The sequence below is a fragment of the Glycine max genome, chromosome 11 (assembly GCF_000004515.6).
Source record: "Glycine max cultivar Williams 82 chromosome 11, Glycine_max_v4.0, whole genome shotgun sequence".
Lineage (NCBI taxonomy): Eukaryota > Viridiplantae > Streptophyta > Magnoliopsida > Fabales > Fabaceae > Glycine > Glycine max.
Window position 1 is genome coordinate 21211393 of NC_038247.2, and position 23730 is coordinate 21235122.

General features: G+C 34.7%; 1 protein-coding gene across 1 annotated transcript; it reads right to left on the reverse strand.

The window, feature by feature from the left end:
- Positions 1-301: 301 nt before the first annotated feature.
- LOC100775798 (protein G1-like7) lies at positions 302-1549 on the reverse strand. The gene has a single exon (XM_003537261.5). The coding sequence runs from the start codon at positions 1137-1139 to the stop codon at positions 432-434; it is 708 nt and encodes a 235-aa protein (XP_003537309.1). The 5' UTR covers positions 1140-1549; the 3' UTR covers positions 302-431.
- Positions 1550-23730: the final 22181 nt, after the last annotated feature.

A 23730-nucleotide genomic window follows, 5' to 3' on the forward strand; every position in this document is an offset into this window, starting at 1 on the left:
TCATTCCTATAACACTCCAGTACTATAGTTGATGCTTCATTCCTTAAATCTTAACATAAGCATCAAACACCATCTCCTCCCAAAAACAATACCAAATTAAAAAATATATATACATAGCAAAATATATCAAATGAGAAGAAACCTAGTGATGAAGTGCCATGTGAACTACAGCAAGCTAGCATGAGAATAACGACATTACGAATAGTACTTTAGCTCAATAGCTCACAAAGATCAGAATGATTGCGCATGAAACATAAACAATTAATATATACACCTAAATTTCGTTGATGGAAAATCGCCATAATAAAATATGCATATGCAACTGAATTTATATAAGCCTTGTAATCACAATTAATTTCCTTAGAAAACTAAAAATAGATAGTAATGTAAAAAAAAGGAAAGAAAGAAAAACAAATAAATAACTATTAAAACTATACTGTGGTTGTAGTAACATTAGCTGTGGCAGTTGTTGTAGAAGCTAAACTAGCACTAGAACCAACTCCACCACCAATAATGGTATCACCACTGTCACCACCGCCACTCGTAGCAGCAACTGCACTACTACTACCACCACCACTACTCACCGCGGATACCGTCATGGTGGTCCTCTTTCGCTTCTTCTTCTCATAAGGGATCCCTCTTGCTTTAGCCTGACCTTCTCTTACCTCCCTGAGGCAAGTCCTGACGGCCCTGGCGCCGAATGGGTTGGACTCAGGGCGGCCTCCGTTTTCCTCGTAGGCCGCCCTGAGTCGCCCGATGAGGGCGTCAAGGCTTCCCCACGCCTGCTTCAAAGGGCAGGTGCAGGGTGCAGGAGGGTTGGGGTGCCCGAAGTACGGACACCCGGTGACATGAACCTTGGTTTTTCCGAACTGGTCCAAATACTTCAAGAACTCAATGACGTGTGCGCCACTGCACCGTGCAAGCGTTAATGGGGGCCTGTGGTTCTGCAGGTACTGCAAGAAAGTGTTCCAGTCTCGTCGCTTCTGCGATTCGTAGCGACTCAGCGGCGCCGGCGATGATCCTTCGGGTTGTGTTGGTGCTGGTGCTGATGTGGCTGGAGCTGAAGAGCCTGATGGTGGTGGAGCTTCTACTGAAGTGGGTTGGGGTGGTGGTGGTGCCTCCCCTGATGCTGAGTCCATGATCAAGAGCTTGTAGAACCTACTGGGGTAGGTTCAATTTAGGTAACTTTTTTTTTGTGTGTGTGATCTGTGTGATCAAAGTGAGGTTTTTTTGTTTTTGATTTTTTTTGTTGTTGTGTTGGATTGAGGTTGAGGAAGTGAGGTTTATGTGACTTTTTTTTCTTTTTTTGCTTTGGGGTATATAGAAAAGTGAAAGGAACGAGGATTAGTATGATGAATGAATGAGAGTGATGAGGGTTTGAGGTTTGAGGTAGATGTTTTCACGGGGAAAGGGTTTCTGGTTTTTGTTCTCTTTTTCGTTAGAAGGAAAGAAAAGGAGAGAGATTTCGTGAGAAGGAAAGAAAAGGAGATAGAGAGGGAAAGGGGGAAGGGAGCGTTTTATTTTGGTCTTTTCATACTTCAGCGACAGAGAAAAAGAAGTAGAAATAAAATTGTCATACACAAACACTCTAATCTTTTAAACATTTTATTAATATTTTTAACTTTTTTCATCTCTCATCCTATTACATAAATTTTTTATTATCATACTCATATTTTTTACTCTTTTACATTTATACAGAGATTTGGGATCACCATTAAACTTAATAAAAAAACGAAATTAAATAATAATAATAATAATACTAGTAAAAGAGAGTAGATATACGTTTCCAGAAAAAAATATAAGTGAAAAAATGTGAAAAATAATAAATGTATTCTCAAGAGAATCGCCTACAGTACCGTCTACAGGTATACCGTGAGAGGAAGATTTTTAGTTTTAGCTTTTTTTAACAATAATTGCATGTACTTGGTGTTAGAGGTTTTTTAATGTCGTACATATTACTCAAACTCTCTCACTGCTAAATTTACCTTAACGATTGTAGAAATTTTTTCAGTATAAAATAAACAACAATTTTGAAGTTTTAAGTGTAATTGGCTAGCTTGCTCAAAGATTAAAACTTTTTAGATATTTTGGGATTCTATTAACAAGTCAAATACTCTAAGAGTGTGCTTGACAAGCGAAAAATGAGCTAGAGAAATAAAAAAAATAAAGTGGTTTCCGAGAGAGTCTCATTCTCATACTTTCTAATCTTTTCATTTTCTACTTTAATTTAAATATTTTTTTTTATTTTTATCATCTCAACCAAATATATTCTAATTGTGGTTATTAAAAAAGAAAAGTGATATTATAATTTTTATCATATTGAAATTTGTATAAGTATTCTATAGATATTTTTTATCTCTTTTTCTTATTCCTAATTATTTATTATATTTATGTAAAAAATATTAATTATTTTATTTATCATTTTCTCTCTTTTTATTTTAGGTTTATATGAGCTTTTAATGTTTATGAATTATTTTTGTTTATTATACATAGTACAGTTATTCGAGGGAATCGTTGTTCAATGTAAAGTATATAAAAAAGATAATTTATATTAATTTTTTTTTAAAAAATAGCCTTTTTTATTAAAAAATATATTTAAGTTAAATTTAAAAATTAAATAAAGTAAAACTTATTTAATATGTAATATAAAACAAATAAATAAGTTACCTAAATCGATTTTCTACTTTGGTTAACATAAGATGCGTTGAATAATGTGGGTTCCACAAAATAAATTTGGTCAATCATAAGGAAAAGAAAACTGACTTGTACATTTTCAAGTTGAATGTTTGATGCAAGAAAAAACATTTTATGCAAACAAAAATTATGCAAATCGTCCAATATAACCCATTAACCCAGCTAAATCAAGTAGAAAACATGTTTATGCGCAGGTTAATTTGGGTTTCTAGTTAGTAAATTGAGAAAATAGGTTATGTTTAATAAAATTGGATGAAAAATTAGTTTAATTGAAAGTTAAAAAATTATCTCATTGAATTATAAATATTATTTGTTGAAATAGTTAAAAAAATGTAAAATTACAGAAAAAATAAAAATAATAAAAAATTATCTTAAATAAAAAACTAAAAAGAAAATTTAATAAATATTTAATGACAAGAAGAAAAAAAATACAAAAAATTAGAAATTAACTTTTAAAAAAAATACTACTTTTAACAACGTTTAAAAAATTTGCGTTTTGGGTCAAGTGAAGTGGACAACTCCACCTGATGGTATATGGAAGCTCTTTTGGCAAGCCACGACCTTTTTTGGTGGAATCATTGGTGACAACATTGGTCAATGGTATGGTGGTTACTCAGGTAGCTGTGGTCTATCAACAAACCTCAAAGCAGAGCTTTTTGCTATTTTGCAGGGAATGCAACTGGCGTGGAAAATGAGAATCATAAATTTGATTTGTGAAACTGACTCTCAACATCAATTGATCTTATCAAAACCTATGTTCCTACTCACCCTCATCATGCCATTATCTCCAGAATTAGGTTTTTCCTTCATCTCCAATGGAACTTTTCAATTCCTCATGTTTATAGAGAAGCAAACTTCTGTGCTCTTTGGATGACAAAGTATGGTTCCTTCATCTCTTTTGGCTTTTCTTTTTTGTTTGCTGTCTTTAGTTTTTCATTCACCGCTAAAAAAAACTTTTTAGTTAGTAAAAAATTCAAAATTAATTAAAGTGTATCCAACCGAATGAATAACATAACAAAAAAATATTGCAAAGTTGATTTAATAATAGATATATGTTACGAGAAAGGGTACTGAGGGGGTACCGTTAGCAAGGGAGGTGCAGGTAGAAACAAGGATAAGGCCACTGCGGGTGAGGTCCACTCCAACGTATTTGAAGGAGTATGAACGAAGTCATGCAGAGTGGGGCGCGTAGCGGGTGTGGGGCATGAAGATTAGATTCAGTGATGTTAGAGGGAATCTTTTATGTTATTTCTGTTAGAAGGATAATTGTTCAGCTTGTTAGTTTTGTTAGAAGGCATCTAGAAGCTTCTAATCATCTATAAATACCATGTAAATCAACAGTTGAAGCATGAATAAAATACACTACGTTCATTCCTTTTCTCTCTCTCGCTTTCTGGAGGTTTCTTGGGCCTCGAATACCAAGTGTTGCAACCTACCCTTCAGCGGGAGGGCGACGCGTGACTCGCGGGTGCATCTTCCAAGAAAGGAATATGCGCGGAGTCGCCACCAACGTTTATTTGAGGAAAACGTCGGAAAAACCGAAAAAGACGTGGTCTATGAACTTTAAGTGAAAGGTTCGGGAGTTGTATTTACACACGGGGAAGGTATTAACACCCTACATGTCCGTCGCAAGAGACGACAACCTTTAATCAAATGTGCAAATATGACTTCAATTTATGTTATTTTCCTTTTTTTACGTTCTTACGTCTTTTTATGCCATTTTATTATATTTTTATCTTTTTGTGGTTGACGAGGGTGTTTCCCTTGCTCCTACATATTCCTCAATTATGATGAGGAAATCAGACTTACGTAGTTCTTTGTGAACTAAGTGTTGGTTAAGTTTGTTTTTATCTTTTTTGCAAGATATATTTTGATTGAATGAAAGGTCATTTAAGGCGTTGAACCATTAAACAATCTTTCGGTTCTTTTTGAAAGGAGAGAAAACATTAAGGTATTGGACCATTAATGATCTCTTATTATTTTTGAAAGAGGAAATAAAGCTACATGTTGATTTTAGGCCTTTAGAAATCTACGTTTAACCAATAAAAGCGGAAAAGACCATTTCAAGGCATTGGACCTTTAAAAATGGCTTTTTTAGGTGATGACAAAAGTTTGATTTATGAATTGATTTTAGCCTTAGTTTCACTTTGGTTATTAGTCAATTCGATTAAGAAAAATCTCAAAGAAAAAAAAAAGTCCGATTGATCTTTTTGATTATTTTACTAAAAGATATTTTTTTATTATTATATTATTATTTTGCCTCTTTTGGGTTTTAAACGTGGTTATGACATGATCGAACGGTCGGATTTCATTTTAACAGAAATTAAAAGGTGTTACAATACGAATGATCGGTGGAAATTTATTTTATTTTTGATTAGACGAGAAAATGACTTAAATAAATGACTAAAGCATGTCAAAAGGGGGTACGGAAAGTAAATGAAACAAAAATAAAAGCACGTGAAACAAATGAGACCACTAAGGGTACATAGAATGAATTGAAAAGTTCGATTTTGAGAACTTATCGATTGAAGACCGAAGAACGACGAAAAACGAACGAAGAACGACGAATAACGGTTGAAAATATTTGCGAAATCACCCACAAAAACGTCTCGGAAGCGTTACGGAAGCACCTCGGCTTGGATTTTCTTCACGGAAACAATTTTTCTCACTAATTTTAAGTGATTCTCAGATACCAAGAGGGTTGAACATTTTTGTTCTTCCCTCCTCCCCCTATTTATAGGAAAATGAGGGAGGACCTTGCCACCCAGCTCGCCCAGGCGAGTTAGGTTGCTTCCTCGAAGGCCCAAGTGGGTCTGGTTGCTATTTGCACCCCCTATTTACTAAATACACCCCCTGTCTTTTTTGTTGATTATTTTTCCGTAACGTTACGAAACTTTACGAATTTCATAACGATACTTGTTTTCTTTCCGTAATGTCACGGAACCTTACGGATTACACAATCATCCCTTTTTTGCCTTCCGGAATGTTACGGAACTTCACGAATTGTGTAACAATGCTTCATTTTGACTTATGACATGTTACGGAACCTCACGGATTGTGCAATGATGCTTCCTTTCGACTTTCGGCATGTCACGGAACTTCACGGATTGCCTAACGATGGGTGCCAAGTACCTCGAAGTGGTCAAACGAGGGTCGCATCCCAACAAACGGATGGTCCCCGGATGAAATTAGGGTATGACACCAAGTATAACAGTGGTGCTTTCATTGAGCATCAATGGCGGAATCCACGCGATCTAAGGCATCCATAGATCGTCTCGAAGACACAATTGCATAACTCATAGCGTCACAATTCGCCATGAACTCAAAGATTGGCGATCTCCTACACCGAATGTCGCAACTCGAAGCAAATCAGCAACAATCGCAAACGCTGCCATCGTCATCGGCAGGTTAGACACCATCGCACAATCCACTGCATCGTATGAAGCTGGACGTTCCGCGATTCAATGGCTCCGATCCAACTGGATGGATCTTCAAAATCACGCAATTCTTCGAGTATCATGCAATGCCGGATCTGGAGCGATTAACGATAGCTTCCTTCTACATGGAGGGACCAGCATTGTCAAGGTTCCAGTGGATGCATCGTAATGCGCAGTTGTCCTCGTGGTCAGCTTTCCTTCACGCCCTTCACTCGAGCTTTGCTACGACAACGTATGAAGATCCTACGGGGTTACTTTGCAAACTTCAGCAGCGTTCGTCGCTAATGGCGTACCTCTCGGAGTTTGAATCCCTAGCAAATAGGATAGTTGGTTTACCGGCGCAATTTGTACTAAGCTGTTTTATCTCAGGATTGAGTCCATCTATTCGTAGAGAAGTGCAGGTGTTGCAACCTATCTCGTTAGCTCAAGCAGTGTCATACGCACGATTACAGGAAGGAAAGTTACTTGATGCTCGTCGCCCTTCACCATATCGCACACCAACCTCCACGGCGGGATCCACCACTGCACGTTCTTCATCCGCAAACACGACACCGTCACTGCTTCCAAAACCAGTACGCAACTCAACATCCATTCCCTTTAAACGATTGACGCCGGAAGAACTGGCAAGTCATCGCGAGAAGGGGCTATGTTTTCATTGTGACGAGAAATTCTCTCGAGGACACAAGTGTGCATCCTCCTTATTTTTGCTAGTCATGGAAGATGAGGAACCTATGGTGGAAGTAGACCAACTGCGCGATGCTTCGCCTACACCAGAGTTACTACCAGAATCACCACCGGCACAGCTGAGTCTCCATGCGTTATCCGGTCACCTAGCACCGGAAACATTACGTCTGAAAGGCCTTATCAACAATCAACCTATTAGTATTTTGATAGATGGAGGCAGAACACAATTTCCTCCATAATCGCGTGGTAGTAAACTTAGGGCTAAAGCCAACAGAAACAACACCACTCCGTGTCACGGTGGGGAATGGAGAGGAGATTCGCTGCCATCAGTTGTGCACCGCCGTACAGGTCCATATTCAACAACAATCTTTCACCATTGATTTCCACATGTTACCTTTATGTGGAGATGATGTAGTGCTAGGAGTGCAATGGTTAAAAACCCTTGGACCAGTTTTAACAGACTACGGCGCCTTAACAATGAAGTTTATCACGGATGGCAAGCTAATCGAGCTGTAGGGAGATCGCGAGAAGGATGTTGAGCAGGTATCACCTTCGCAATTACGCAGGTTTGCTCACACAAATCCTACTAGCACTTTTTTTCACATTCGTATTGAATCAACCACCAAACTTACTCCTCAAACGACCCACCCCTTACCAGAAATCGATACATTAGTAACCAAATATGCTTCCCTTTTCCAGCCTCTCATGAACCTGCCATCGTCACGGCCAACAGACCATACCATCAACCTATTACCAAACTCAACCCTAGTGAATGTTAGGCCTTACAGATACCCCTATTTTCAAAAGAAAGAAACAGAAGAACAAGTAGCAGCCATGCTTGCGAGAGGGTTTATACAACCTAGTTCCAGCCCATTTTCTTCACCTGTTTTATTGGTAAGGAAGAAAGATGGATCATGGCGCTTTTGTGTGGACTATAGAGCCCTCAATGCCATCACCGTGCGCGATCGTTTCCCCATTCTAACGATGGACGAGCTTCTCGATGAACTGGGAAGGGCGTAGTGGTTCTTTAAACTAGGTTTGATGCAAGGCTATCATCAAATATTGATGAACCCAAACGATATCAGCAAGACGACGTTTCATACTCATCAAGGGCACTACGAGTTTCGGGTGATGCCCTTTGGATTATGCAATGCTCCTTCCTCTTTTCAAGCCACGATGAACCAGTTGTTTCAGCCATACTTAAGAAAATACATCATTGTCTTTTTTGATGACATTTTGATATATAGCAAAACCATTCACGATCATCTTCTCCATTTAGAAACAACTTTTCAGGTGTTAATGGCAGGACAATTCTCCCTTAAGCGCTCGAAATGTACATTCGCGCAATAGCAGTTAGAATATCTCGGGCACATGGTAGCTGGTAATGGAGTCACACCGATACCGGAGAAGGTTAAGGCCATACAACAATGGCCAACACCTCGCTCTCCACGAGCTTTGCGCGGGTTTCTCGGCCTCGCTGGATTTTATCGGAGGTTTATCCGAGGGTATGCAACCTTGGCAGCACCACTCACGAAACTTTTGTGCCTTGGGCAATTAAGTTGGAACCAGGACGCTGCTGAAGCATTTCAGAACCTCAAGAATGCCCTCACGGCGGCTCCAGTTCTCGCGTTGCCGGATTTCAGTGCACCATTCGTGGTTGAGACAAATGCATCAGGTGCGGGTATGGGGGCATTTCTGATGCAAGGAGGCCACCCTCTCGCTTACTTCAGTAAGCAATTTTGTCCTAGACTACTGAACTCATCTACATACGTATGTGAGTTAGCGGCAATCACAACAACGGTTTGAAAGTGGCGCCAGTACTTTTTGGGGCACCACTTCGTGATACTAACAGATCATCGTAGCCTAAGTGAGCTCATGAACCAAACCATTCAAACACCAGAGCAGCATCGATATCTAGCTCTTCTGCTAGGCTTCGACTATACAATTCAGTACCACGCCGGGAAGTCCAACGTCGTGGCTGACGCGTTGTCGCGAGCCATGGAATGCCAAGCTGCCTCTCTTTACCTCTTGTCCATGTCGCGATTCGTCTTCCTTGAAGATCTTCGTAAGGAATTAGCTTCTCTTACGGCCTTCCTGGACTTACGTGATCGCATTCGAGAAGATCCTGTAGCATATGCGGATTATACACTGACTGAAGGGTTCATCCTGCACCGAGGACGCATTTGGCTCCCTTCTAACTCTTCCTTCATCAAGCTTTTACTAGAAGAGTTCCACCAATCTCCTACCAGTGGTCATATGGGAGTGCAAAAGACTCTACATCGCCTGCAAGACAACTTCACATGGCCTACGATCAAGGAGGATACCCAAAAGTTTATCGCAGGTTACGTGACATGTCAGTACACTAAATACGATAACCGCAAACCAGCAGGGCTTTTTTGTCCTCTCCCAGTTCCGACGCGACCATGGGAAGACCTATCCATGGACTTCATCACTGGTATTCCAGCGTATCACGGCAACACATACATCTTCGTGGTGGTTGATCGTTTTTCGAAGGGACTGCATTTAGGCATGCTACCTACTTAACACACCGCCCATACGGTGGCTCTTTTGTTTGTAAACATGGTGGGTCGCTTCCATGGCATGCCCAAGAGCATCATTTCGGATCGGGATCCATTGTTTATTAGCAAGTTTTGGCGAGAACTTTTCACATTAAGTGGCACAAAGCTTCGGTTAAGCTCCGCGTACCACCCACAGTCAGATGGGTAAATGGAGGTAACAAATCGCATCGTGGAACAATACTTGCAGGCTTTCGTGCATGAGAAACCTTCGACATGGGGGCGTTACCTACCTTAGGCTGAGTGGTCCTATAATACATCATGCCACTCCACCACAGGAATGATACCTTTCGAAATCACTTTCAGCCGGAAACCTCCCACCTATCCTTAGTACATTTCTGGCACTTCCAACGTAGAAGCAGTGGACGCGATACTGAGTCAACGTGAGGTTGTTTTTGAGCTGTTGCGTCGCAAGCTACTCAAGGCTCAAGACCGTATGAAAACTAATGCTGATCGTCACCGTCATGACCAAGAATTCAAGGTGGGGGATTGGGTTATGGTTAAACTCAGGCCACACAGGCAGACATCAGTGACTGGTGCAGCTTACTCGAAATTGGGATAACGATACTATGGCCCTTTTTGAGTTACTGAATGTGATGAAAATCATGAAACTGACCAAATACAGACTAAAGGCCCAAGTGGAGAAGGACGAAGGCCCAAGTGGAGAAGGACAAAGCCCCAGAGTGGAGAAGGATGAAGGCCCAAGTGGAGAAGGATGAAGGCCAGAGGCAAAGACACTATCAAGACTATTAATTGTTGCTGAAGGCCCAAACTAATTTGAAGGCTCAAGTTAAATAAGTTTTTAGTTATAATTTATTTTTATTGTAATTTTGGCCCAAACTATTTAGAAGGCTCATGTCTATTTTTATCTTTTAGTTCAACTACACTATAAGTATTGGTTTTTGTTTTGAATAAAAGAACTTTTGGCATTTGATAAAATTTGGTGAGAGTTTCTCTCTGGGTTCCTTGTTGAACCAATTATCAGACTTATCAAGGTAATCCTTGTGGCGTCTATCCTGACTTATCTTCCTTCACCGGAAGTGGCGTCTACCCTGACTTATCTTCCTTCACCGGAAGTGGCGTCATCCAAATCTTCGTAGCCTGTATCAAGCGATCCACCCCGTAAGGTTCACATCATCTGGTATTAGAGCTTCGGCTCTTGATACAGGTTCTATCTTATCCTATTATTTTTCTTTGTAATTTGTCCAGGTTCGTGTTTTGTCATTGTTTTGTTATTTGTTTTCTTGTTTGCGTCTTGTTGCGTTCTTGTTTGTGTCTTTGTTTCGTTCTTGTTCTTGTCACGTTTGTGTTCTTGTTGTTGTTCTTGTTTCTAGTATCTTTCAGACTTTGTGTCAAAAAAAATTTGTTTGAGTTCTGTTTCAAGTAAAAAAAGAGTTGCAGAAATTTTGAAATAAAAAGAGAAGAAAAGAAGAAAGAGAAAAAAGAAAAAGTGGGTGTTTGATCTTTGAACACGAAATTGAGGCAGTTAGAGGCTTTTTTTTTTGGCAGAAAATTGTGTATATCTGGATTCTCTTCTAAATTCTGAGTGTTTTGATATATAGTGGGCCTCAAACAGACAACCGTAGCAAAAGTTATGAGCATTTAAAGTTTACTTGTCATATCTGTTATCTTATCTGCTATTTTATCTATTATCTTATTTGTTATCATATCTGTTATCCAAATTAAATCTAATTTGTTATCCAAATCTGATCTGTTATCCAAATCAAATCAAATCAAAATTTGTTATCCAAATCAAATCAAGTCTAGTCTGTTATCCAAATCAAATCCAATCTGCTATCCAAATCAAGTATAATCTGTTATCCAAATCAAATCTAAATCCAAATCAAGTCTAATCTGTTAACCAAAATCAAATCTGATTTGTTATCCAAATTAAATTTGCTACACAGTCTGTGATAATTAAATTGTCTTTCCTGTTATATACCTTGTGTGTCTAATTTGATTCATCCAGGAACTTAAGAGGGAGTGAGTGGTAAAAGGCAAGAGTGAAAACATCACACAAAAGCCTATATTGAGAGCATCAAACACGAGTGAACTACCATCAAAGAGAGAAACACGTGAGTAGAGTGTGGTGAGGTTCTGAATTTTTTTTTATTTACTGCAAAATTCTTTGTTCCTTAATCATGGCAAGAGCTGGTGACAATGGTGGTGTATATCATCAACTGGACGAATCTCAACGCTTATTTCTGGATGCGTGGACTACACAAATGCAACGTTTGTTGAACCGTAACAAAGGAGAGCCCTACAGACGAATAGCCAAATCTTCCTCGTTTACTCTTAAACCTCTATCCCCTAGAGAAGTGTGTGATGACCAAATCAGAATGAGAGAAAAGAGAGAACAAGAGAAAGAAAATAGGGAGGCAACACAAAGGAATATGAAAAAGAAGAGTGATACACCCGAGGAAAAGAGTGATACACATAAGAGAGAGAGTGATACACATGAGAGAAAATTTAATTATTTTGCAGAAGCGAGTGAAGTGAGGAAAGTGTTACCTGCTCATGAACCACTCAATCTACAGTATTACAAAGACAGTAAAATTTCTACTGATAATTCTAATGAGTTTACTATTTCTATTTCTCCTAGTGTTCAACCCTTATTGCAGGAATTTAAAAATGTCTTTCCTAAGGAGATTCCTCATGGACTGCCACCTTCAAGAGGCATAGAACATCAAGTTGATCTCCTCCCCGGAGCTTCATTGCCTAACATGCCAACTTACAAAAGCAATCCCCAAGAGACTCAACGTAAGGATGCACATGTCAAAGTTCAGTATGTGAAAAGATTGTATGACCAAGTGAAGGTGCAAATTGCAAAGAAGAATGAAAGCTATGCCAAGCAAGTCAACAAGAAAAGGAAGGAAGTGGTAGTTGAACCCGGTGATGATCCTAGACATTTGAGGACAAATGTTTTCCAAGAAGGAAGGAATGATGAGAATCATGAAACTGGCCAAATACAGACTAAAAGCCCAAGTGGAGAAGGACGAAGGCCCAAGTGGAGAAGGACAAAGCCCCCGAGTGGAGAAGGATGAAGGCCCAAGTGGAGAAGGATGAAGGCCCAGAGACAAAGACACTATCAAGACTATTAATTGTTGCTAAAGGCCCAAACTAATTTGAAGGCTCAAGTTAAATAAGTTTTTAGTTATAATTTATTTTTATTGTAATTTTGGCCCAAACTGTTTAGAAGGCCCATGTCTATTTTTATCTTTTAGTTCAGCTACACTATAAGTATTGGTTTTTGTTTTGAATAAAAGAACTTTTGGCATTTGATAAAATTTGGTGAGAGTTTCTCTCTGGGTTCCTTGTTGAACCAATTATCAGACTTATCAAGGTAATCCTTGTGGCGTCTATCCTGACTTATCTTCCTTCACCGGAAGTGGCGTCTACCCTGACTCATCTTCCTTCACTGGAAGTGGCGTCATCCAAATATTCGTAGCCTGTATCAAGCGATCCGCCCCGTAAGGTTCACATCAGAATGTATGGGTAAGGTCGCTTACAAGTTGCAGCTCCTAGAGTACTCGTGCATCCACCCTGTTTTTCATGTTTCTCTTCTCAAGCCTTCTGTTACGGGAGTGTTACGAGAAAGGGTACTGAGGGGGTACCGTTAGCAAGGGAGGTGCAGGTAGAAACAAGGACAAGGCCACTGTGGGTGAGGTCCACTCCAACGTATTTGAAGGAGTATGAATGAAGCCATGCAGAGTGGGGCGCGTAGCGGGTGTGGGGCACAAAGATTAGCTTCAGTGATGTTAGAGGGAATCTTTTATGTTATTTCTGTTAGAAGGATAATTGTTCAGCTTGTTAGTTCTGTTAGAAGGCATCTAGAAGCTTCTAATCATCTATAAATACCATGTAAATCAACAGTTGAGGCATGAATAAAATACATTACGTTCCTTCCTTTTCTCTCTCGCTTTCTGGAGGTTTCTTGGGCCTCGAATACCAAGTATAACAATATAATTTCAAATATTCATTGGGTATTAATACAACTTTAATGATTAAAGTTTTACATTTTACGAAGAAACGCGAATGATCTAAGGTAATTTCTAATGCAGGTTTCTTATTTGAATTCTATGACAAAAATTGGTTCTTATATTTATGCTGTGCATTGGAGAGAGGTGACATTGTGACATACGCAAAAGTCATATTTCATTTTGATTATTGGAATAAATAAATATTTTTTTTAGTGAGAAAGGTGAGGCCAACACATGCTCATAAAGAACACACTTCAATGCTTTTAGTGAAGGAAGGAAGAAAGAGCTACATTGCTTTGTTGAGAAGAGGAAGAAGGCAAGGCTTCAAAGATTACTCTCTGCATGTAGTGACTCAAGTCAATTGCGACCTGATCGATTCGCTAGCTGACTAAGCTAACAACACAATCAAACATTATCAATGTAAATTTTTACTTCTTTGGTTTGTTTCAGCTTTTTGATATTTTGGTCAAATCTGACTGTAACCAATTGGTGTTCACTCCTAATTGAGACTTTTGGTATAAAAAAAAAAAAAACTACGCACAACACAAGTTATCTAAAAGTTAACCTTCAATTAACTTTTTTAAAAGCTAATTTTCATGGTTTCTTCTTGAAAAAAATTCCTTATATTTTTAAAAGCTTTTATAAAATTGAGCCAATCACCCATTCTCTTATACCGAAAACTTCCGGTATTGGATGAATGTTTTTCCATTTATTTATTTCTCTTTTCCTATCTATCTATTGTGAATAGGCGTGGGAACACATCCCCGCTGCACACATTGATCCTAGCCATTCATTGAATTTAATAATATAATAATTTTTTATAAATAAATATTTTAAAAAATTAATGGTGAGATGAATAAGGTTAAATTCTCCTATTATATTTTCTTAAAAATCTTCGTATTACCTTTTACGATAAGCATTAAATGAAAAGTAAAAAATATTTATTATCTTAAAAATATTAAATATATTTAAAACTTATCATAAGAAAATATAATAAGAGAATTAAGAATTATTCGAATGAAATTTCAACATGAGTTTAATGATTATATATTTACCGTGATTTAACTATAAATTATTATTTAAATTATTTTAAAAATTAATAATTTTATTATATATAATGAATTATAATTAAATAATTATCTAATTTTTTTTTCATCTTTCATAGAAATATTATGTTGTGCTTTTCCTTAATTTTATAGAGAGAGACAGAGGATGGGACGTAAAAAAGGGGAAGCTGAATGAATGAATAGGAGTGAGAATAAGAGTGTGTAGGGTTTCTTTTCTTTTATGGTGACGTGGATGGGAGAGTGAGAGAGTATGAGTGTTCAGTAGAAGGCAAAGGAAAGGAAGAGAATTTCAATTTTCATTTTGGTTTTGAACAGTGTTGGCAATTTCACATGGTGGCCCCCTCTCTATAATTCACTACTCGCGGTTCTCTACTCTTCTTCCTCTCACCCACTCTCACCAAACCCTTCTTTGACCCACGCGCTCTTCTCATTGGCCTGTTCCAAAATGGTGGTCAACACGGGGGTATTCTAGCGTGGGGTATTTTTTATTTTTATTATTATTATGCGGATCTGATGGGGGCAATAAATGGAGGGTCTTAACATGGTCAAATATCTCATGTCCATGTTAGCTTTGAAGATAGATTCGTCCTTTATTTTATAAATATTTTGTATGCATTATATTATACTACATGATCAATAATTTCGGAGACAAATAAGCACTTCAAATTGGGAGAGTCCTTAGTTGGGTTAGGTTATGTTGTCTTGGACTATTTCTGAATCCAATTCGTTCGTTACAGCACGGATTTTGTTCTCTTTTTTCTTTCTTTCAACTTGACCCAAATTCAACCCCAATGAATCTAGAAGGAACCCTAATCAAGTTTAGATTAAATGTTACTAAAATATTTGTATTCTTACTCATGTCATTTGTAATTTTTAAGTTCGTGCTTGGCATGTAATGGACATTTGTGCATATGCATTGCATATATCTGAATTAATTTATTATTCACACTTTAATTAAATGTGATTTTTTTATGTGTTTTTATTATGAATCAATAACATAAAATTATTCCCTTCGAAAAAATATATTATTTCTTTAATGCTAAAATTGATAAATAGACATATTCATTAAAAGCACCACATTTAACTGAATTAAAAATATTATATTTGTATTCATACTGTCACAATCTTATGAGTAATTTTTTGTGTCTAGATTAAGTAGTGTTAAATATCAAAAGCTTTGATATAGATTAAAATAATAGCAAATACTAATTAGTGCCTCGGCTGAAGAAATTAAATAAAACATTTGTATTAAAAAAGAATTTAAGTAGTCAATAATTTCCTTAAAAAAGTAGTCAATAATTATTAAAGTTAGCCTAATGATGAGGAGTTTAAGTAGTTTACTTATTATTTTAATTTTAAATCTCATTAACATTGTTGTAGAGAAAAAAAACATTCTAGAACGTCTTTTATCTACAGATTTTAGGATCCGCCAGTAGGTGAAAAAAAATGTAGATTAAGATAAATTTTTTGAATTAAAATAAGATGTAAAAATATCAATTACATATCCTTTTAGTATTTATTTCTCTCATTTTCTACCGTCTTTTCCTGTAAACGAACACACCCCTAGTGACATTTTCTCAGTCACTACATGAAACATTTCTTGTAGTGTCTAGCCAATGAATGAAAATAAATATGGAAAATTGTTATCAATATACTGACTTTTAATGCATCCTAACTATAATTTTTAATACATATTTTCTATTGATTTTAAAAAATATTTTTTAATTTTTTAGTTTTATGCTTTTAAATACTGGATAGTAATACTTTATATAAAAATAGATAAAACTTAGAACACTATCCTCGACACATCTTGTATACCACCACGTACATAAATTAACATGAAATTGTGCTAATTAAATTAATCCATGGTTTTTGTTATTTTTCAATTAAATTTAGAATTTTATATCAGGAAGTAATATATAAGAATAATCCTTTTCCTTTTGACAGGAAAATAAGGGAGGGGTCATTATTTTTTAATTTGAATCAGTATTTAAATACTTTAAAATAAAAATGGTATATAATCAGATAAATTTTTAATTACTCTTTATTTATTTTAAAAATATTTCATAACTCTCTCAATTTAAAATTAAAATTCTAATATTGCCTCTTCTAGATCTTCTATTCTCCATTCAAACATATCCAGCTTAAGGAGGAAGCTGGCAACGATTCTGCCCTGAAAAAGGCTTAGTGGGTACGAGTGTTATATTCATAAAGATACCATATAATTTATTTTTGAAATTGTATTTATTCATCTTCAAGAATCATAAATTAATAAAATTAAATTGAGCACTACCTTTTTGTTACGGATAAATATATATGTCTTTTGCGTCCGTGACATGGTCAAAAGAAGTATATAAAATTGTAAATGGAACCCTATTTTTTCTTTTGGTTATGTTAGTAGTGCTAGGGTATTCAATGCCTCCAATCATTACCTTTGTTAGCTACCCCCACCCCCTATCCATTTGCCAGCTGTTGACTCTTAAGCAAAAACTAGGTTTAGATGAAATATTATTTGTGTAATTTTGTATTGACTTGGTAAAACTTAGCAGTAAAGAAGATATATGAGTTTTTTTTTTACGTGCATATAATACATAATCTTTTTGGATACTTTTTACGAAACAAGTAATAAAAAAATTATGTATCAAAATAGGATAGTTTTAAAACTATTTATATGTTATGGGTTATTTTTATCAATAAGATAACATAAAATATTATGTTAAATGAAGTTTTATTCTCATCACTTAAAAGGATGTGTCATCTTATTGTTTTTGTCTTATTTTTTACATTAATTGTTTTTATAATTAATGTAAAAAAATAAGACGAAATCAACATGTTTCATATATCTTCCAAGAGTATTTAATTTTAAGTAATTTTCCCAATCCATAAAGTTTAATGATATATTGCACAAAACATAAACAGTTTGATGCTTCACAAATGTTTTATTTTTTATTTTTAAATGTATACATTTACTGAGTCCGATTCCTTTCAACTACTGAAATTTTTTACTAGGAAAGACAAAGACTAAAAAAAAATTAATCTTCGAGTCTTTCGATCTCTCCTATATTGGAAAAATTGGAAAAGATATTTCTTCACATTTACATTTAACAATAATAATAATTTCAATCATTTATGTTTTATGTCCTTCTTAATTGATATAAAAAATATAAGTGTACGGAAGAATATAATATATCTAATATGAATGAATGAACGAAGAGTTTTTTAAATGGAAAATGCTACTTAATTTATAGAAAATTCTGCATATATATTCCTCGAAAAAATTGCGAGGATTGATGATCAAATTAAAATAAAAATTGTGATGATCATTAATTGTGAAATATCAAATATGTGAGGAGAGATGTTTGCTAATACCAATGTCACAAAATTATGCTTCACCTTGTGGAAACTTTTTCACTGTCTTTTGCTAATACCAATTAATTGATTATTCTGATTAATTAAGTGATCGACCTAATAAAACCTGTGATAAATATGATGGTAAAATTTAAAGTTCTTGCACTTCAATTTTTTTATTAGGATTGGTACAGCACGGACGCTCAGTGTATGCTATGTATGGTCATTGCTTGGTGTTAGAGTCAACGATTATATGCAATGCCAGACACCATGTATGTGTTCTGCTGCAGAATGCACACCTCTTAAAAGATCAATTTACATGGGCCCATAAGTATAATACTAGAAGAATCTTTGGTATGTTGTAAGGGACATGATAGCTCATCTTAATTTTTTTATGCTGTGAAATATTTATTAATTTTATTAATAATTAATTTTTATTAAAACATCTGATTAATCATTTTTAATTAAGTTTCTTTCTAATTACATTTTATTTAGTTACAACATTCAAACTTAAAGATTTTACTTAAAATCAAGAGACTAAACTCAATTTTATTTGAACTAATAACAACTGTTGGTGGCTCATCTTAACTCTTACAATAGATTAAATGGTTTCCACAACCTCTACCAAAAAAAGGGCTTCTACAACCTTTAATATCATATTTGAGCAATGTTCATAATTTCTTCTATACTTACAAGTTAAAATTTGATAGATCAACGGTATAAGTCTCACAATATTTTTTTATATATATTAGGATATAACTTTTTTGGTTGCAGAGGTCATTGAAATATATTTTTTTATTGTATATAAAGTTTGTTAGATGAATTACCTAGACTAAATCAACAATAAATACTATTTATATTAAACTAACGTAAATATATGTGTAAATGCATGCACGAGTAAAAATTTGCATACCAGCCGCAGCAAAATGTCCATGTACTCGTTAGAAAATTACTAAAGCAGCGTTGAACAAAACAAAAAGTGTGACAAGAGATTGACTGATATATGGCATATAGTCGGAGGGTTATATGTAACTACTGATAGTTTATAAATTTGTATGTGTTATTACTTACTTCATTCCTTTTTATAAAATCTAATTATCTAATTAATCATTTAAAAATAGTTAATTTAATTAATAGTAATAAATTTATCTTAAATTTATATATTTTTTTAAATTATTCATATATTTAATATTTCTTTCTCTTCTAATTATTTATCAATATATTATTCTTTAAATTATGGGTAATTTTAGTCTAAAAATAATTAATACAATGAATATTATAAATTGAGTCTTATAAAAAATGTCAAACATCATTTCAATCCTGGATCTTATAAATAGAAAGGAAGGGAGTAAATTAGATTAGATAATGTATACCGATAATCTATATCTAATTAATGAATATTGTATTGTTCAGCTGACAACACATGCCAAGTTTGTAGGGAGACTCGATCCCAAATATGCTCTTGAAGAGGAGGGACGTGTTAGTTACATACAAGGGTTCCTAATATTTGCAGTGAAAAATTAGGATATATTTTGCATTCAAGATATATAATAATAAGTAGAGAAAAACATATTTGTGTACTCTGATGTGCGTTTTTGAAGCAATAAAATTTTTCTCATGTAAAGACTCTCCGTGTATTTACACCGAGACCAATCTCTACGATCAACTATTTGATGGGTGAAACGTTTAAAGAATAAATTTTCTTTCTACTTTTTAGGTCTAAAAACTAGGCTTGAAATTTTCTCGTTTGTGTTTGATACACTTTGCTCTCTCCGGTAGATTCTTTATTTACAGTGTTGTTAAAGAGATATGAATTTTGACTTTGTTCAAAAAGAGATTTTATTTAAAATAATTTCATATCTCTTCATCTTTATAGTTGGAAATAAGAACTATCTCATATTCTTTTATCTTAAGAAGTTCCCTGGTATAAGACAAAGATAATTTCAAATGAATCACACGACTAACTACCATAATTAATCACATGATCTTATTTTGATATGTAGTAATAGAATTTTATTCTTATTTTGTGGACAACTTTCACATTTATAAAATAATACTCTTTGTTTATATTAATTATATTCTTGGTGCTAGCAAAGAATATAATAATATTTCATTAAAATATTTATTTGATTAAATTAAATTCTCTAATTTAATTATCAAATTATTTTATTTTGCAAAAATTAAAATACTCGTTTGTGTGTAACCCCATATGATTAATATTAAATAAGTAGTAAATTAATCATAATTAACTTACTAATCAAGGTAGACATCTAGCAATACTCCTTAAAATCTGAATAACATAAAATAATATATTTTACCTTCAAGAACGCATAGAAGAATAATACAATATTTTCTTCCATCATTTCCAGTTCAAGGTTAACTCTAGAGTATAATATTATTGTTAAACTCTAGTAAGTTAACACATTATATTTAATCAATGAATAACTTAATAAACTCTTTCCTTAATTAATGTCATTCAATTATTCTAGTCAAGTCTTAATTCTATCATAGAACTCAAACTCGTTACCTAGAGTAGATAGATTCCTTCTTAATTAGTCATTAATTCTACAAGTATTTAATCATATCCAATATTCATTCAACTAATGTCCTAAGACATTAGGTGATCAAAATTAAAATATAACAAATAACTTGTCAATTATTAAGATAATTTCAAGTCAAAGGAAATTATTATATTTATTCTTAAGAACTTCATATTGACATATCAATGTAATATTAATTATTAGGAATTCTCAATTGAGTCACTTCAATGATGACATCCACATATACATTATTTATATATGCAATTTAATAAATGAGATGTGTTAATCTTTATCCATTAAAGACCATTACATATATATTGATTTATCTGGATTATTAATGTCTTATTCATAATAATCATACGATAAAAAACAATTTAGATTAAAATTATAAAGGACTTGTTTGTCATTATCATAATCTCTATCTTAATAACAAGTCTCTAATTTTAATCAATGACTTGTCAAATTAACAATTTAATAAAATAATAAATATAATAATAAAATAAAGAATAATTTTTTACTAAAATTAATAACATGATGAATTGGATATTAAACATACACATTCATTCCCAGCAATACAATCAACTTTAAGTGTGATCAAACCCTAAATCGAAAATTAATTTCATAGCCGACCAAAAAACTAAAATTTATAGGAATGTCTCGAGTTTTCACCAGAGGTCCAAACACCCTAATTATAATTATGGTAATTGAAATTTTTTTAGATAATGTATATATTGTTAATTAATTTTGTTTTCTATGCAACTTATACAAATAAAACTTAAACAAGCTATTTCTCCATCTGTAGGTCGGATTCAATTAAGTGAAAGCAACGATATAGTTTCTTATTTCATTTGGTCCTTACGAAAAATCACAAACCTATACTTGGAAACAAGACAAGACCTATAGCCAATGCTATAGCAATAATAGCTATATCTCAGTGAGATATTGCAGCAGGCTGTAGTCCACTAACCTTTGGGTTGGACCACCATATTTTTATCTCATCCTCACACTGCTTCAGATCTAGACATAGCCATATATAAAGCATGCATTGAAGTCTGAAGAGAATTATATTGTTTCCTCCACCCTCCAAATATATACTTACATGCCAATGCTGTTATCATAAATGGTTAATATTGTCAAATTTACTTCACTAGAAGTGATCTAGAAGTGCTTGATTTCATAAATAAATAAATTGATTTCAAAGTATGATCAGATATATAAAATTAATTAAGAAGTTAAGTGGTTTATTTCACAACTATGGAGTTTGAATCTTTAACAATGTGTTATATATTTCTGGGAAAATTGTGGTGTTAGGATATATTAATGGAAAAAAATAAAGTGATTAAGATTTGTAAATAAGCATTTGAATAAGTCATTATATGTTTTTATTATATATTATGGTTGTAAACGATAGAGGGAAATAACTTCCTATAGGCTGTTATAACAAACTCCCTCTTTATAGCTAGAGTAGTTAGTAGTTACATCCAGATGTATATAAACAAGTCTTATCTTCATATCTCCGTATGCAATAATTCAAATAATACAAAATCAATGAATGCTGAGATACTCCTTACATGGTATCAGATTAAGCCAATCAAATCTAAATCCATGGCTTCCGCTTCCATAGTCTTTGTTCCTCAAACCTTATCTTCAGCAATTTCCAGCAAGCTCACGGAAGATAACTTCCTGATCACCTGGATGCAACTTGCTGAATCAACCATTAAAGGATATCGCTAGGGGTCACGCGATTCCCTCGAAGTTTCTCACCAAAGAAGATGAGGCGAAAGATTCCGTCAATCCTGCATATGAAAATTTCGAATAGCAGGATAACTTTCTCAAATCTTGGCTTTTGGAATCGATGGACAATCAATTTCGCGTTTGCGTTGTTGGTTGCATCTGGTCATATGAAATTTGGGCCATTCTGAAAACCTATTTTTCTTCACAAACGAAAGCGCGAATCAAGAAACTTCGCATTCAACTTCGAAACATCAAGAAATAGGGATCAATCAACGAATATTTGGTCCAAATCAAGCAAATTGTTGAAACCCTTGGTGCAATCAGTTCTCCCTTGACAAATGAAGAACATATTGATGCGATCTTTGATGGTCTTCCTGAGTACGATGGGCTCATCACTTCGTGTCTCACCCAATCCGAACCTTTCACTATTCCTCAAATCGAAGCCTCTCTCATGCACTAGGAAGAAAGATTGGAGCGTCACAAACAAAGGGACACCACCCCTATTCAACCACACACTGTACATAGTCAAAATCAGTCAAGAAGAGGGTTTTACAACACTCCTCGTGGTCATGGTCCAGGTAGATCAGGAAATCTTGGCAGAGGACGCGGTGGTAGACATAATTCCATTTCTTCCACACAAGGTCGTAGTCCAAAACTCCAATGTCAACTTTGTGGTCGTGTTGGTCATTCTGCGTTTCACTGTTGGTATCGTTTTGATGAACATCTCATTGAACCAACCTTATCTGTGACCCAAAGCCAGAATGATGACTCCAACAACCACTCTGTTTAGGATATGCTTGCGGCTTCTACAAATCACGTGGATGATTCTTGGTATCTGGACACCGGTGCTACCCACCATCTAACACATGATCTTGGCAATCTCATGATAAAAAATGAATACAATGGAGGTGATCGTGTGCACGAGGGAGATGGTACTGCTCTAACCATTTCTCATGTTGGACATTTATCTTTTTACTCAAAAAATACAAATATTCATTTTACCCTACAAAATCTCTTATATGTCCCTGATATAACCAAAAATCTTATCAGTGTTTCCCAATTTGCAAAGGAAAATGGTGTTTTCTTTGAATTTCATTCTAACAAGTGTGTGGTTAAATGTCAGGAAACTCAGCAGGTTCTTCTAAAAAGGTCGTCTTAAGGATAAACTTTATGTCTTTGAAGATCTGAAGCTCATTTCTCCAAGATCAACATTTCCTATGTCTACCTATAATTCTATTGTTCATGCTAATAATTTTGATACCTGACATAGAAGGCTAGGTCATTCTTCAAATAAAATTGTCAAACATGTCTTGAATCTTTGTCGCATTCCATGTTCTGAGAAAAATAAATATGTGTGCCAAGCATGTTGTCTTGGCAAATCACAAATTACCGTTTCCAGTTTGTGATTTTGTTTATCACTATCCCCTTGCTTTGATTTACATTGATGTATGGGGTCCCTCTCCCACACCTTCAAAAGAAGGCTATAGATATTATATTCTGTTTATGGATGCTTATAGTAAATTCACTTGGCTTTATTTTTTACAAAACAGGTCAAAAGTTCCATCAATTTTCATTCAATTCAAAACAATGGTAGAGTTACAACTTAATACAAAGATCAAGGCTCTGCAAACTAATGGTGCCAAGGAGTACCTTGCGTTGACTAAGTACCT